At 37.1% G+C, this 17,292-nt stretch overlaps 1 protein-coding gene across 5 annotated transcripts in view; it reads right to left on the reverse strand.

Moving 5' to 3' along the window:
• Nucleotides 1-17,292, reverse strand: part of DMXL1 (Dmx like 1) — a 108,996-nt gene that overhangs the window by 67,886 nt on the left and 23,818 nt on the right. For all 5 annotated transcript variants that reach the window (XM_020780062.3, XM_078386240.1, XM_072992428.2 and 2 more), the window contains exons 7-16: nt 17,104-17,279; nt 15,202-15,391; nt 14,708-14,873; nt 12,622-12,834; nt 8,780-9,033; nt 8,020-8,674; nt 7,778-7,899; nt 5,830-5,919; nt 5,289-5,391; nt 306-422 (exon numbers count right to left, since the gene is read on the reverse strand). In XM_020780062.3, coding sequence (XP_020635721.3) covers nt 306-422; nt 5,289-5,391; nt 5,830-5,919; nt 7,778-7,899; nt 8,020-8,674; nt 8,780-9,033; nt 12,622-12,834; nt 14,708-14,873; nt 15,202-15,391; nt 17,104-17,279 — 2,086 coding nt within the window. The remainder of the gene's footprint in view (nt 1-305; nt 423-5,288; nt 5,392-5,829; nt 5,920-7,777; nt 7,900-8,019; nt 8,675-8,779; nt 9,034-12,621; nt 12,835-14,707; nt 14,874-15,201; nt 15,392-17,103; nt 17,280-17,292) is intronic.

A 17,292-nucleotide genomic window follows, 5' to 3' on the forward strand; every position in this document is an offset into this window, starting at 1 on the left:
ATCCCAGTCAGGACAGCTGGTGGTGAAGGCTTCTGGGAGTTGCAGTCCAAAACTCCTGAGTAACCCAAGGTTAAGAACCAGTGTTCTATATCAGTGGAAACTCTGAGCAAGTCACTGAAAGTCAAGAAATAAAGAAACACAGTTCTTCTACTAATAATAATTGTATAACCTATATGAAATACAGTACAAAGTAAAATAATTTTATATTGAACTCTTTATAGCAAAACAAAGGACCAAAACCTGCAAATAAAGCATATGAGGAATGTGTATTTTGATTTATAAGACAACAAATGTGAAGAACCTACCCACTGAGACTGGCACAGACTTCAAATGTAATTTCCACATATGTAAGAATGAGCAGTTTTGAATATATTCAAGTACAATTAAATAAAATTTTTCAGAAAAGCCATTTTTCTGATATCCTGTAAAAATAAATAGATTTCATTTTTAGCATAGGAGTTTGATCATTCATTAATTACTAATTGTATAATGTTATTTCGCTTGTTGTGTATGACATGAGCTAAACTCACAGATGTGAAGTACAATCCTTTGCATTTGTATTTTGATACCACAAAGACACTAACTCATCAGATTGTGATGGATACTTTCAAGCTGACAAAATCTGATGGTGTGGACAGACTGTTTAGAGGGCTGAAGACTACTACCTTATGTTAGAAGAATTATAATATTGGCTGTTAAAAATCAGGCAAGGCAGGTCTTACAGTGCCTTATTAAGAATCCTTCCTTGATAGATCAGACATATTGGCTACAGTTAAGGAGGCAATAGTTAAACACCACCATACAAAGAAAGCCAGATAATAACCATCAGTTTTGAACATCTTCAGTCGAGCAGAAGATCTACTGTGTGGGTGCAAGATGCTGGAAATAGCAATGGCCTCACAGATCCAGATAGTCTTGGTGATTATCTGGGTCCATTCCATTCTAGTATCTGGTCTAATTTTGAAACTGAAATAGTCCTGGCTTTCCTAGTATCTGATGTATGCCAGGGAATAGACAGGAGATGGTAATGCAGCTGGTATTCTATTCTCACCAACTTTCAACCCTACTGACCATGGTAGCCCTCTGGATTGGCTGTTCACTGTGGAACTAAGAATGTCAGTGTTGTGATAATTTGGTTTTTCACTGGGTGCCACAGAATGGTGCTCCAGGAATGCTGTTCTAATTTCATGGCCATCGAACTTTGGAGTGCTTATCAGTTTTATCTTATGCCCGTGAAACATGTGAAGGAGGAGTCATCCTGAAGTTTGGGATGAAGTGTCATCAATCTGTTGATGACTCACTGCAATAACCTCCCTTGGGAGATATGGAATTTCTGAACAGGCATTTGGAGGCCAATGGGGGGGGGGGGGGACACTGAGCAAACAAGCTGATCCAGCTAAGACACAGATAAGATAATGTGTAAAGAAATGTGCTGATCAGGATAATGGTTTTTCACTGACTCTAAAAAGTCAGTTATGCAAGACAGGCCTACAGCTTGAGGTTGACCTAGAACTTCCATTGCCACCAAGATTAAAGTACAGACAACAGAAAGGTTCTTCATCAGTTTAGATTAATTTGCTAGCTGTACCCCTTACCAGAGGAAGCAGACCTTGCCACAATTATCTATGCTCTGGTCACAAAGTGCTGTTGCTAAATTCAGTGACACTAAATAGCTTGGGACCAAACTATCTGAAGAATACCTGCACCCATACAAACCTGCCTGGGACTTAAGACTGAAGGCTGTGGTTGTAGGCACATCATCACTAGGTCTTAGATGGAAAGAATGCAATCAAATACTAAAAGTAAAGTAAACAGACATCCTACTAAAAAGAGTGTGTGAGACTGCAGCTTTTGGTCATCATTTATAAAATCTCTGTGCAACTGAACTCCCACAAGAATCAGTATGCCTAAGGGTCAAACTAAACATGATGCTAAATGCACTACCAATCATTAAGATCCTTTAAACAGCAAATTGCTCGAGGGAGGATTTTCACAGTATGTGAAAGCAGTCTCCCTGCACTGCTATTAGCATTTGGTCAAAACTCCTGTTGGTGACAGTAGGTATTCCCTCACCCTTAAAGCTAGCAGATACAGTGGTTAAAATCCAGTAATAAGTCGCAGCTGGAGAAGCCTTGTTGAATCAGTACAACTTACAATGTGCTACTGATTTATTAAGCCCTCTCTAGTTGCAACTTATTTCTAGGTTTCAGCCACTATCATGTTTAGTTTGGCCCTTACTTCCAAGTAAACATGCATGGGATTGTACTTCACTGCCTCAGTCTAAACTTTGCACATGACAATCCAGCATTGATCAAAAGTGACTTTAAACTGACTGTGTTTCAAGCATCTTTATAGTCAAAGGAATTCAAACAAGCAACTTGAAATTCAACAAAGAGTGTTGCAGTTTAGTAAATAAAAGGACCATTCATTCATTTATGTCTTTCTGGATTGAAAGATGTACTAGATCTGATTTACATGTGCAGCAAAAAGTGGTGAATATGAAGTGAGAAATTTCTAAGATGACAGCATGGGCCATTTGAGACAGTAAATAAGATTCAATTATTTAATTCTCTGTTTTTCAGTAATCTCCATATAGACATACATGACTATAGTAGGGAGTGGTATGGGTATAGAAACTTCATCTTGATTCCAATGCATATGCATGTTAAACTTAGAACATACTTCCAAATATGTTATCTTTCACTTACAGACTATCCTACCATTTCCAGATTCTGCTACCTCATAATGTTAAATGTGTAGTCCTTTATATCTTACTTTTTCCAATTTTTTTTGCAATGTTACATGAGACATAATGCACTTAGCATGAAGTTTGAGTAACACTTGAATGTGGGAAATAATTACTGGTTTCTAAAAATGAAACAGTGGTAGACAAATAACATGCACGAGGCATACGTGTCCATGATTTTCTGTGGCCACGAATATAAAAAAAATCAAATGTTCTATTTCCCTCTAAAAGATTACAAAGGATTAAGATGGTGTTAGTAAAACTGGTCATGTGAAAAAGAAAGTACACCCTCTTTGAATTCTATAGTTTGACATATCAGGACAAAATAAAAATGGTCTGGTCCTTAGCAGGTCTGAAAATTAGATACAGTGGGGTCTTGACTTAAGAACGGCTCGAGTTAAGAACATTTTGACTTAAGAACCGCTCTCATAGGAAAATATTAACTTGACTTACATACTTAGATTTGAGTTAAGAACTGAAAAAACCCACGTGGGAGGCAGGGAAAGTGCAAAATGTGAACTTTCAGTTAACTGTTGGCCAGTGAAAAGGGTGCCTGACTGCTTCCTCACTCCTCCCAGCGTTTAGAGAGTGGATTGGGAGATAGTCTTCAGACTGCCTGGTACTGTACTGCCTGGACTGTATTTTCCCTGCCTTCCCTGAACCTTTCTTGACCTAAGAAAAAAAGAAACAAAATATCCCCCTCTAGTGGTCCAAGGCAGAATAGCAGCTTCCCATTAGTTTCTATGGACGGAAAAGAGCAGATACGGATCAAATGGTTTTCAATGCATTCCTATGGGAAATGCAGATTTGACCTGAGAACTTTTTGACTTGAGAACCGCCTTCCAATACGGATTAAGTTCTCAAGTCAAGACCCCACTGTAAATACAACCTCAGATGAACAATAGCACATGATATATTACACCGTGTCATGATTTATTTAACAAAATTAAACCCAAAATGGAGAAGTCATGTGTGAAAAACTAAGTACATCTTATAATTCAATAGCTTGTAGATCCACTTTTAGCATCATTAGCTTGAAGTAAATTGTTTTCTGTATCACTTTATCAGTCCCTCACATCGTTGTGGAACAATTTTGGTCTACTGTTCTTTACAACGTCATTTCAGTTCATTGAGGTTTGCAGGCACTCTCTTAAGGTCCTGCTACAGCATTTCAATCGAGCTGAGGTCTGGACTTGACTGGGCCATTGCAACACGTTGATTCTTTTCTTTTTCAGCTATTCTAGATTTGCTGGTATACTTGGGATCATCGTCCTGTTGCATGACTCAATTTCTGCCAAGCTTTAGCTGTTGGACAGATGGCTTCACATTTGACTCTAGAATGTTTTGGTATACAGAAGAGTTCATTGTTGACTCAATGGCTGCAAGGTGTGGTTGCAAAACAAGCCCAAATCATCACCCCTGTACCACTGTGCTTGCCAGATGGTATGAGGCGTTTGTCCTGACATGTTGTTTGGTTTTCACCAAACATGGTGCTGTGCATTATGGCCAAACATCTCCACTTTGATCTTATCTGTCCAAAAGATATTGTTCCAGAAGTCTTGTGGTTTGTCTAGATGCTACTTTTTGGAAACTTAAGCCATGTTCTTTTTAGGGAGAAGGGACTTTCTCCTGGAAACCCTTCCGAACAAACCATATTTGTTCCATCTTTTTTAAATTGTAATGTCATGAACTTTAACATTTTACATGCTAATTGAGGCCTGTAGAGTCTGAGATGTAACTCTTGGTTGTTGGTTTTTTTTTTGCAATTTCTCTGAGTATTGCACGGTCTGACCTTGGGGTGAATTTGCTTGGATGTCCACTCCTAGGAAGATTGGCAACTGTCTTTAATGTTTTCCACTTCTGAATAATCTTCTTACTCTAGAATGATAGACTTTAATTTGTTTGGAAATGGCCTTACAACCCTTCTCAGATTGATGGGCAGCAACAATAGCTTCTCTACAATCACTGCTGTTGTGTTTCCTGCTTGGCATTCTGTTAACACACACCTAAATGCTCCAGACCAGCAAATTACTAACACTTCAGCTTTTATAGAGGTGGTCATATTTGCTGATGATCAGTTACTCAAGGGCACTGGGTTAGCAGCCCATGGCTGCTACTTAGTCTCTTAATTCCTATGGAAGCAGTAAGGGTGTATTTAGTTTTTCGACACATGGTTTATCTATCTTGGCTTTATTTTTGTAAAATAAATCATGATATGTTGTAATATGTCATGTGCTGTTTATCTGAGGTTCTATTTACCTAATCATCAGATCTGCTAAGGACCAGATGATTTTTATTAAGTCCTGATACATAAAACCATAGAACTCAAAGAGGGTGTACTTTCTTTTTCACATGACTATATATGATAGAAATTCAGTAGAACCCGGAGTATAATCACAGCTTTACGTCTCACATTTCAGTAAAATGTAGGTTACTAAGCCAAACACAATGCTATAAATGACACAAAGTGTTTGTTAAATAATCATCTTCAATTTGTTTTTGTTTTTTTCCTGAGAATTTATTAAACATATATGGGCTTTACCAGAGTCAGGTAACATTGTCTTTTTTTCGGTCAGTCCATTCTCATGGTTATTCAAAATGAACTCTTCTTGAAATACATGAAGTAACTGCATTTTCCCACCATGCTAAATTAAAAACAAGCAAAAACATATATAAATCGAGCAACTATAAGGCCACTCATTGACAGACAAATCACATTTTGACAGGATATTTGAATAATTCATTAAAATATTTCTGAATTTAGGTTAAATATTAACAGATAGGATCCCTGAAAATAAGTAATACCTGAATAGCATTCAATGAAAACATATTGTTTTTAAGGCCACTGATATTATGAATCAAATCCAGGGTGCTTTTTGTGGTTCAGGGGCAATGGAAACAGGGACAAGGGTGGGGTGGGATTCTCATTTTCTCCTACATTTTCTTTAAAGTCTGGTCCAGAGTTTGGGGGGCTTAGGTGGGGTCAGATTGGAGGGGGAGAAAGGGAGAAAGCATTGCCCTCTCCCCTATTTTCAGTAACAGGAAACTATATTAGTCCCACTTAATAAGTGCAAAAGCCTTACCAGCTCCGTAATGGAATCCAGCTCCACAATGCAACCTGGTCTAGCAGTGGACTGTTGACTTATTATATTGAAAACTTCTCCAACATATTTCTGCAAAGTTAGTATGAAAGGCCAAAAGTTATTAGTTGCATATTTAAAAAATTAATTTCAGCCATCTCTAATATCAGTTGTCAGCCTCCTTTAAACCTTTTACAGAGACAAAGGCAAGATAAAAAATAGAAAATAAAAAATATAATCCATTGTCCAAATATCAGTATAAATTAGCTAGGATCTACAGGAATGTGTTGCTGTTTTCTCTGTCCACTCTCAAACACTGTACCCTACAAAGGTCACACGTTTAGTGAGTTTCTTATGATGATGACACACTTAAGAATTCTTATTCCAAATGAATGTTTGTAGTCCAAAATGCTGGGCATGCAGTTGGTGAAGGTTGATCTAAACAATTTTTCATAAGACCAACAGTTTCAGATATTTTCCATTCCACAGTCAAACTAAACTTGCCTGGAGTAAGATGATGTACAAGTGTATAAACAGCAGGTCATAACTAGGCTTTGCAGATGTACCTTATATTTTGCAGATGTACCTTATACAATAATTTAGCTTGAATTCTGGCACTGAAAACTATGAATCTGAGCAGAAAGGGAGAGCTAAGGATGCCACACTTAACTCAATCCCCATTTATTAATAAAAACTACTCCTCTCTCAGACTGCTTTATTATTGAAGCTGGCTGTGGCAAACCTCTGCAGCTAAAAATCAACCTATGAATATGATTTTTATAAACAGTTGACAATAAAACTTGCCCTTTCCTTGCTCTGATTCAATACCAGATATTAAAATACTTGCAAGCAGAAAATAACAGGTCTTTAGCATTTCCAAACCTTGAACTGTTCATTGTCCAACAGTGAAGATAATATATGCTACTTGTTCAAGAAAGCACATGGAACTAACTAAACCCGCTACTGTTCTGAAACATTTTGTGTCTAATTTTATTCTGACTGCAGTCATTACAGTTTAATCCTAGGGCTACTAATATTTTTTATTAAAACTCAACTCATGTTTGCTTGTTCTATTAAATGTTTCTATACATAAATTGAATAGTTGTTTCACTTCATTGTCGGAAGCCAATTCCATGTGTGTAGTCGTTTTATCTGTATCGTGCTTTTTACATGAAGTAACAAGGGAATTGTATGTTACCACAGTGAAAAGGTGGGTCAGATTCCTCTCATGCAGCACTTTTTTAGAAACAGTAATTGACACATACTACTACATTCTGTGTCAATTACTGTTGCTAAAAAAAGTGCTGCATAAGAGGAATCTGACCCACCTTTTCATTATGGTAACATACAACTCCCAAATAATTGACACATACTATTACATTCTGAAGGAAATCAACCCTGAGTGCTCACTGGAAGGACAGATCCTGAAGCTGGAGCTCCAATACTTTGGGCATCTCATGGAAAGAGAAGACTTCCTGGAAAAGACTCTGATGTTGAGAAAGTGTGAAGACAAGAGGAGAAGGGGACGACAGAGAACGAGATGGTTGGAGAGTGTCACTGAAGCTACCAACATGAATTTGACCAAACTCTGGGAGGACCTGGCGTGTTCTGGTTCATGGGGTCACGAAGAGTCGAACAGGACTTAATGACTAGACAACAAAACTACATTCTGGCTTTACCACGGAGTAGCTACACCATATGAATTACCCACCATATTCTAGCATGTATTTCAAAATATTGCCCCAAAGTTTCTGCCTAGTCCAGTTGCCTGAACCATTAAAACACAAGCTGATGAGACAATAGCAACTTTCTTTAGAGATACTGACCCATTGTATATCTTTTTGTAAACTTAACTATGACTGTTCCAAGTAGCTGCTGAAGTAACCACACTGAACTTAGTAGCAACATTCATTACTGTTTATAAAGAGCAAACCTGCTAGCCTTTACTTACAGAAATTCCTGGATTTGAAAGTTCAGAGAGAAGCTTTTTGGCATCTATTATAGCTTGATAAAGTCTCAAATGCTGCCCATCACTTGCAACAAAGCAAGCACTGGGTGAATTACAGTATGCACCTAAAGGCAATTACAAACATGATTTTAGAGAACACCAATCCACTCATCTACTGCTATTATTCACAGAATTGTACCTCTGCTGCGATTCCAGCCATTTTGTTTACAAAGAAAAAAGCTTACCTAAACAATAACTAGGTATAAGAGTAGGCAGCCATGCCACATTTGAAAAAGCAGATACATGAAGGGAATTTATTCGCGCAAGTTCAGAAACTCCACCAGAAAAAGATAATGGTCCAACTGGATCGACTCTCCATAGGATAAGTTCACTGTAAACAGTATTGAGTTCCTGTGATGTGCTTGCAGGGTCTTTACTGTGAAGTCTTGAGGAAAGTTCTTTTGTGCTATCAACAATTGGTGTCCTTATTGCATTATGATGAGAGGTTGTAAGTAACAAAGGAAGTACTGAATGGCAAGCCAAGTCATTTAGATGAAAACGATGCCCACAATATCGCGATTTGTGAGAAATACTGAGTACAACTGAAAAAGCAGATTCTTCTGCAAAACTGACTAGCCATTGGTTTAAAGATCCATCTGCATGATTGGAAATCATCATAACATTTGGGGTGAAGATGCTTAATTTTAAGCTGTTTGCTGATTTATTATGACCTGAAGAGATCAACATAGAGCAGGAACGCCCAAGGCTAGACGGCTTCTGTTTGCCCTGCTGAAGAGCCAACTCCACGTTCTTGGTACAAGCATACATTACAATACTTCTGCACAGCGAATTTGCATCACCAGTAGGAAAGGCTACAGGAATCCTTGACACAAATGACACCTAAGAATATATATATTTTAAAGGGAAAGGAGAGAAGTATTAGACTCAAATTAAACATCTGAATACAGATTTCTTTATTTTCTCTTCTTCAGAAAGCCACATTACCTGGACTTGTCGAAACATGCCTGGCTGGTATTCATCCAGCCAATCTACATGCCATATTAGTAATGAGCCATCCATAGGATGAATACTGAACAACATATCTGCATTTTTATTCCATTCAGAAAGCTGTATTTCAACCTCATGATCAACAGCAGCAGAAGGAAAGGGACAACAGCTTGAAACTGGAACTGCTTTTTCACCAGTGAGTTCTCTCTGTTCTTGATTACTTTTCCATTCTTGTCTACTATCATCTGTTTCTAGTTTAAATAACAACAGCATTATGAGAGAAAAAAAGAACACATTAGAACAATATATACTACATTGCTTAAGCAAACATTCTTGCAACCATGAAATGTGCAATATATTCACGTTCAGTATTCTCAATTTGTAAGAAAGCTCTAGGTACCCTGTGGGGAAAAAAACTTTCCTCCTCTTTTCTGGATGTGCATCAGGAAGTAAAACTCATAAAGCATTCTTTGTTAGAACTAAGCCAGAAACATTACAACTATCAAGAGACACAACAAGAAAGAGTTCAAACAGAAGGGGAGAGAGAGGGAGAGGGAGAGAGAGATCTCCCTGTTTGAACTCTTTCTTGTTGTGCCATCATATGATGCTCTGAAGTTGACACACTGATCAATTCTATATATGTCTACTCTAAAGTAACACATGCTGCATTCAATAGAGTTTACTTTTTAAAGTAACTATATGCAGGACTGGAGCTGTAGTTCACTATGTATCTGAAGTAGAGACGTGCTTCATTCCAATTCATATACACGACACAACAGGTGCCACACATTCCCTCCCCCAGCCAGCTGACCCACTCACCAGCCTCGCTGTGTCATCCAGGTCGTCCTCTGTTGCCAGCTTTCCAGTCCAGGCAGGAGCCCGGCTTCCCTTTCCTGCCTCCTCCAGCAGTTGACCACTCACTGGCTGTCCAGGGAAAATTTCCATCCCTCCTCCTCATCTGAGTGATCAGCTGCTGGAGGAGGCAGGAAATAGAAGCCTGGGATCTTGCCCAGATTGGACAGGTAGTGAGAAAGAATGAACCGGGCAGCACATCAAGGCTTGTGATTGGGACAACCAGCCAGGGAGGAGGCTGGATGTTTGTGCAAATTGAGATTAAGTGTTTTGCAGCATTTTGTGCCCATTTCTAATCTGAATTTATTTTTTACAAAGGCAAAACCAAGCTGTTTTGAAAAACACAGAATAAGAACAAAAAATATTGGGCCATGAAGCATCTCCTTTCTGTATATGTTTATTTCTACATAACCACCACACCTACATGAACTGCACAATCACATCTGTATAAACTTCGAAATATATCCATGCCAGAATCCTATTGGGGATTTACACCAGGATACGGGTGACTAAGTAAATCGTGGTGGTAAACTGCTGCAAATAAACAAACTGACACCTGAATTCATAGTTGCACATCACATCGTGGAACTAGCATTAAATAAGGAATGCAATCTGTTTATTGGCTGCAACGTGCTAGCATAATTTATATAATTATACTTATATCATCATAAACTACCAACAGGATTCTGCCCCTGTGAATTATAGCGTTTATACATCAGACATTCAACAAAAAATGTTACTCAATCTGTCAGACACATGTATGCATGCATTTGGACACATCCATTTTGATTATTAAGCTTTTCAAAGTGCTTGAAATAGTTATGGGGAACTCCTATACATGTCTACTCACTAGTAAATCCTAATGTTTTCAGTGGTACTTTCTTTTATAAATTGTATATAGGATAACAGCCTTGGTGCTAATGACTATCTATTAGGGGTATTCTTTTTTTAAAAAACAAAAAAACAAAAAAACAAAACTCCAAGTCCCAAAATCCTCCAAGAATTTCTCAGGTATAATTCTGGGAGTTTGAGGCCAAAGACAGACACCTGCATTTATTTCACTGAGGTCTCTGTGGAAAGTGTATCTTGCTGACTATTGGGCTCTACAAACAGTCCCTCACAGATGTAGACTTCCCAGGAAGCACTGGGGCAGTTTCCCTTTTGAGACAGGAAGCAAGGCCTGTGGTAATACTTGGTCCATGTGAATGAAATGTAGATAAGTGGTGCCTTGCTTAGCGATGTTAATTCGTTCCGAAAAAATCGCTGCTAAGCGATTTCATCGCTAAGCGAAACGCGGTTTCCCATTGAAATGCGTTGAAAACCGGATAATCTGTTCCAATAGGAACGAATTGCCGTCCTTAAGCGAAAATCGTCATAGGAAACATCGCTAAGCGAAACCTATTCAATGCATCTCAATGGGGGAAAAATACAACAACAAATTAAAAGAGTCAGAACAAAGTCAAATTTGGTTAACAAAGGGTTTATTAAGTGCACTTTATGATTTCAATCATTTTAAACAGTAAACTTTAACTTTATAAATAACAGAAAAACATTTAAAAAACAGCAAACATGAGGCTGTTTAAACCATTACCCAAAATGTAATCGCTATGCGAAGCATGGTCCCAACCATTGCTAAGCGAAAATCACCCATAGGGAGCATCGCTAAATGAAGCGCAAAAACGTTCTGAAAAAGTCGTCGCTAAGCAATTTAGTCGCTAAACGGAGCGCCCGTTAAGCGAGGCACCACTGTATCTGTCTGTGGGCTGGAATTTCTAGAATTCTGCTTGAGGAGTAACTGAAGAAATATACTACTAAACCAAACTCAAAAAAGAAATGGCACACCTATACCTTACATTTACAATCTGCTTAATATAACTGGTATATTCTGAAGGAGCTTTGTAATTCAATAATGTCTTCAATGCAAGAAAATTTTTTGTTATTTTTTTTACCCCAATCTTATTCCTTGAGATCTTAAGTGTTATTTTCAACTTCACAAAACTCCTTAGCAACAAGAGCTACAGGCAGCATTAGGAATTCCTTTATGCTACGCATATTTATACAACTCATGGAAAACAGATTTGTTTTGTTTGTTCTAGAGCACTTTGGTACAATTTTTCATTTTTAAAAAGAATATACAGTGGGGTCTTGACTTGAGAACTTAATCCGTATTGGAAGGCGGTTCTCAAGTCAAAATGTTCTCAAGTCAAATCTGCATTTCCCATAGGAATGCACTGAAAACCATTTGATCCGTATCTGCTCTTTTCCATCCATAGAAACTAATGGGAAGCTGCTATTCCGCCTTCGACCACTAGAGGGGGATATTTTGTTTCTTTTTTTCTTAGGTCAAGAAAGGTTCAGGGAAGGCAGGGAAAATACAGTCCAGGCAGTACAGTACCAGGCAGTCCGAAGACTGTCTCCCAATCCACTCTCTAAACGCTGGGAGGAGTGAGGAAGCAGACAGGCACCCTTTTCACTGGCCAACAGTTAACTGAAAGTTCACATTTTGCACTTTCCCTGCCTCCCACGTGGTTTTTTTTCAGTTCTTAACTCAAATCTAAGTACTTAAGTCAAGTCAATATTTTCCTATGAGAGCGGTTCTTAAGTCAAAATGTTCTTAACTCAAGCCGTTCTTAAGTCAAGACCCCACTGTAAAGATTTTACAACCAGAAAGGGTGCTCTAAAATAGCATATCTGCAAGGAATAGATTTCTTTGGTAGGAAGTATCTGATTTAGAAAGGCTTCAGAAAAATGCTCAAATGCATTTCATATCTTCCAGGAATAACAGATGTTCCATGCAAAAAAATTTTTTTGCCCTACTAGGACTGCTGTTTAAGTGTACTCCTAATTTTGCAAGAACACCACAAATAAACATTAGTTTTCAGGTATGTGATGCTCAATGTGTTCAATATGTTACTCTTTAGTTTGTATTATAGTATTAACAGACTCTTTCAAAAAGTAAATCATATAACCCAAAGAGTGTATTTTACCTTCATCAGATTTTATATCCATTTGATTGGATCCTTCATTGCTGGCATCTGAAGAAATATGCTCAAAACTCTTTTTAAACTGTTGCAAAAAGACTTCCATTGATAATGTAAAATGCAGTTCTTTATTATTTAGCCAATGTACTACAAAAGGACCACTTTTTTCTTCACTTTCACTAAGACTCAGGGACATGATAGAAGGGAGCAAAGGAATGTCTGCAAGAAAAAAAAAGATAGACTTACATTCAAATAAAAGAGACACATTTAAAATGTTTTCTCTCTTTAATCAATAATATTTGAAAGACAGCATACACAGACAATGGAGTCACAAGACAGAACAAGTAAACCTGTTCTCTCTTGCAGTAGTTGGTACATAAGGAGACTTGTGGCAAAGAGTCGAACGAGCACTCTATTTCTACCTGTTTGTTGTTACATGCTGTCAAGTCACCTATGATTTATGGTGACTCTATGAATGAGTGATCTCCAGAATGTTCTGTCGTCAACAGCCTTGCTCAGCTCCTCTCAATTCAAGACTGTAGGTTCCTTTAGATCCCAGCCGTGAAAGCCTTCACTAATACATTTAACTAAAGAATATTATGCTGACTGGACCTTATATTACCAATCATCTGTCCTAATGTGGCTGAAAGAATGGATTAGTCTGAAAAACAAAAGACTTTTGTATTTAGAGGGGCATGTTCTACAGTTGGGTTGGCATGCCTTTTTATGGTATCAGAAAGCTAAAACTCACAGGTATTTCCAAAACCATTATATTAGAAATGCCTTGCATATAATATGGGAAAAAATGAAAATGAAAATGTACACAAAAATACCAGGATGCATTTCACCTATAGAAGCATTTTTTCATCCCAGTCTTCTGAATTTAGAATTTTTTTTATTTATACAGCTATCTTAGATATAGGAGATTAAAACCGAAACAAGACCTTATACACCAGGGATTAGTCGCATTGTGGTGGCCCATAATGCAAATACAATTTAGATATGAAGGGGATTAAAAAAGGATGATTTTTATAAAGAACAGACAACGTTTCACCAAATAATGTTAACATCAGATGATAAATTAATTAGAAAAATATATAAATTTCTTTTAAATTGGAAAATGGAGGACGAAACAGGTCAAAGACATGATGGTTCAATGGGCAAAAAAAATTGGATATAATATTGACTTTGAAAAATGGCCAATACTGTGGGTTAGAAACTATAAAATGACAATGGCAACATCTTATAAAGAGAATTTATATAAAATGTTTTATAGATGGCATTTATCACCCAATAGATTAGCTAAAATGTACTCTAATAGGTCAAGTAAATGCTGGAAATGTCATAAAAAACCTGGAACTTATTATCACCTTTGGTGGACTTGTGATAAAGCAAAAACTTTTTTGGGGAAAAAATACATATATGGATTGTTAAAATAATAAAAAATGTAGATTTTAAGCCAGAACTCTTTCTATTAGCTATAATATAGGCAAGAGTTGATGAACAAAATATATATTTAATAATGCATATTTTAATAGCTGCAAGGATTATATTCACACAATGCTGGAAAAATGAAGAAACACCCACAGATCAATAAATAATTAAAAAGATAATGGACTGCGCTGAAATGGATAGAAAATCGAAGGAAACGAAGATACAGAATACTATCAAACATGGAACCTGTTTTATCAATGGTTAGAAGCATGATGTATAGATTAAGAACTTAATATGTATTGTAGTTGTATTAACAAATGATTATAAGCTAAATCAAGGTGACACGATGTTAAAGAAGCATGGCTGGATTTTATAAATTATAATCATAATAAAAAGAAAATTAAATAATTATTTTCCCTGTCAGCTTTCTTAACTGTCCAATTGGCCCAGTTTATTGTGATGTTCTCTTCCTCACTGTCCAATGCCAGGCAAAAGTCTTTGCCTAAAATCAAGATCTATACTAAACTCACCCAAATCTTATGATTTAAGTATATTGCTTTTGCAGCTTAGTTTAAAACAAGGAAAATGTATAAAAATTACAGTAAAAATCTGAGTGAGTAGTCCCAATTTATACTACACCATTTGTATTCCTCATTACCTGTGGCTGGATTGATGCTGGCAGCAATATGGAAGTGGCAAAGTGCATTTGATTGCAGTGGAGTGTTTCTATGTACTTCATGAGGGTCTTGCTGATGGGGCAAGTATCCAGTATGCGCAAGTGCTAATGATCTTCTTCGTCCTCGTCGAAAGGGTTTTAGATTTAACTATTGGGAATATTAACACTTTTAATCTTCTCAAATGACATTTTTCAAATACCGAAAAACCATTTTCTACAAGTGAGCTACTGTCAAATATATAACAAAACATTAATTTTAACCACATTTGAACATGATTCAATGAATTATTGCCAAAATGTTTTACAAAAAATTCAAGTATTTATGCAAAGACATACCAGTGTATATAAATACTTACACTGACAGAATAAAGCTGCATTATTTTCATAACAATTATTACAAAAAAGTAACTCTGAACAACTAACTCTCAGCAAGTGCAAGTATAATAATACACATCTGATTGAAATCAGTTTCTTACCTCTAAAGCATTTTTCATGCTTTCTTTGCTAGAAGTGTTCCTCTTGAAATTATTAGATAACTTCACAGGCTCAGGACAATAGTTGTATTCACCTCCATACAGCAAACTATCATTGGGCAGCAAAGTTTCTGCCCAAAGGCGGCATATATTATCTTTGCAGCATGTCAATAATACATTACATACAGCACCACTAGGGGCAAAAAAAGTGAAGTCAAACAAACAATATTACTTTTAGAGACAGAGATGTCTGAATTGTACAAAGTGGTACTACCCTCACCAAGTCATATCTTTTCTGGTCTGAAGTCCTATTTTTTTTAGACAAGAAATTTATAAGAAGAGTGCTTGGAAATAACTTTTTACGATCTGATATTGTAACTGTCCTTGAAAAGGCAAGACAAGATAGCAATAACTTACCAGCCATCTGCTATTGAAGTAAACTGCATACTAAGGCAACTCAACTAGAGTGCGCTTGGATTTACCAGATTTTGTCTACAATGAAGCTAATTTACCTGTCTCATGCTGTTGAGAAAAAAAATCCATAAATCCCCCAGGGTTACAGGTCTATGCTATTGCTACAACTAAGTATGAGTGTTATAAAGAAAAATGTAACCTATTAAAAGTGGCTCTTCCACACCTATGTTCTGATGATTCACCTGAAAGCTAAACCACTACATTGCTTTGGTAGCAACAATGATATAAAAGATGGCCAGATATGAATTTGCTGGCATCACTAATTACTACTACAGTGGTGCCCCACTTGACAATGACCCCGCTTGATGACAAAATTGCTTAATAAGGATTTTTTTGCGATCGCTATATTGATCGCAAAACGATGGTTTCAATGGTTTTTTTCCGCTTCATGATGATTTGGACCCTGCTTCGCAAACCGATTAAAAACAGCTGATCGGCGGTTCGCAAAATGGCTCCCCGCTGTTTTCCGGACCTATTTTCGCTACACAGGCATCGTAAAATGGCCACCCTGTGGCAGATCACTGGACAAGCAGATATTTCCCCCATTGGAATGCATTGACCAGTTTTCAATGCATTCCAATGGTTTTTCCCCGCTTGATGACAATTTCGCTGTACAGCGATTTTGCTGGAATGCCTTATCATTGTCAAGCAGGGCACCGCTGTATATTCATTGTTGTGCCTTGTTGCCTCGTCTGCATTTTTGTTGCTAGTTTTGTTAGTGTGGCATTTGATTCTTTTGTAATACGTGTATATTTACTGTTTTTAGTTTTTAAATATTACTACTGATGTAAGCTGCCTTGGGCTCTTTTTAAGGAGAAATGTGGGGTAAATACACTTTCAATAAATAAAATAAAAATAATACTATATTACATAAACGTGTGTGGCGATCGCCCATGTTACTCATGCCATTCATATTCATGACCTGATTTGCATGAACCTATGAGAGGACTTTCAATAAATAAAATAAAAATAATACTATATTACATAAATGGGCCTGCCCACCAATACCAGGCTGAATGCCTGCAATTTGGTCTTGCAACAAAATTTCAAGACAGATTTCAATATTGCCAGAGTGTTTCATAAGACTTTTGTTGTGAGAGGATAGGAAGGGTCATGAAGTTACATATGACTGACATGTGATCTCTTACTTGTGGACTCTTGAGGAAATGAATTATATTGCTGCAAGCAATATCCCTCAATCAGGAAGTCACAATGCTATTCCGTTAAGTTATACAGATCCTCAATTCAACAGGACAATAAATCTGTTGGACTGTTGTATCTTTATAAGTGAAGGTCTGCTTAGATATACCTAAATATTTAAACACTGTGGATAATTAAATAAGCCTGGAAGAATTTTGAGAAGCACAATGCAAACTTTAAAAGCATTCATAACTTCTAATAACTCAATCTTGAAATGGTTAGCATTCTCACCGTGGCATGTAGCTGCTTGTCTTTCTCCATGAAAATCCATTAACTGATCGTGGATGAACCAAGTAAATAAATGAGAAATCAGTTTCATGGGTTTTTGTTTCTGGTGTTGTAACTTGAGGCGCAACTGCTGATTTCCAGCTATCAGTGTTATACCACACCTTCACGAGACAATCATCCTAGCATCCCAAA

Source organism: Pogona vitticeps, chromosome 2 (genome assembly GCF_051106095.1).
Source record: "Pogona vitticeps strain Pit_001003342236 chromosome 2, PviZW2.1, whole genome shotgun sequence".
Lineage (NCBI taxonomy): Eukaryota > Metazoa > Chordata > Lepidosauria > Squamata > Agamidae > Pogona > Pogona vitticeps.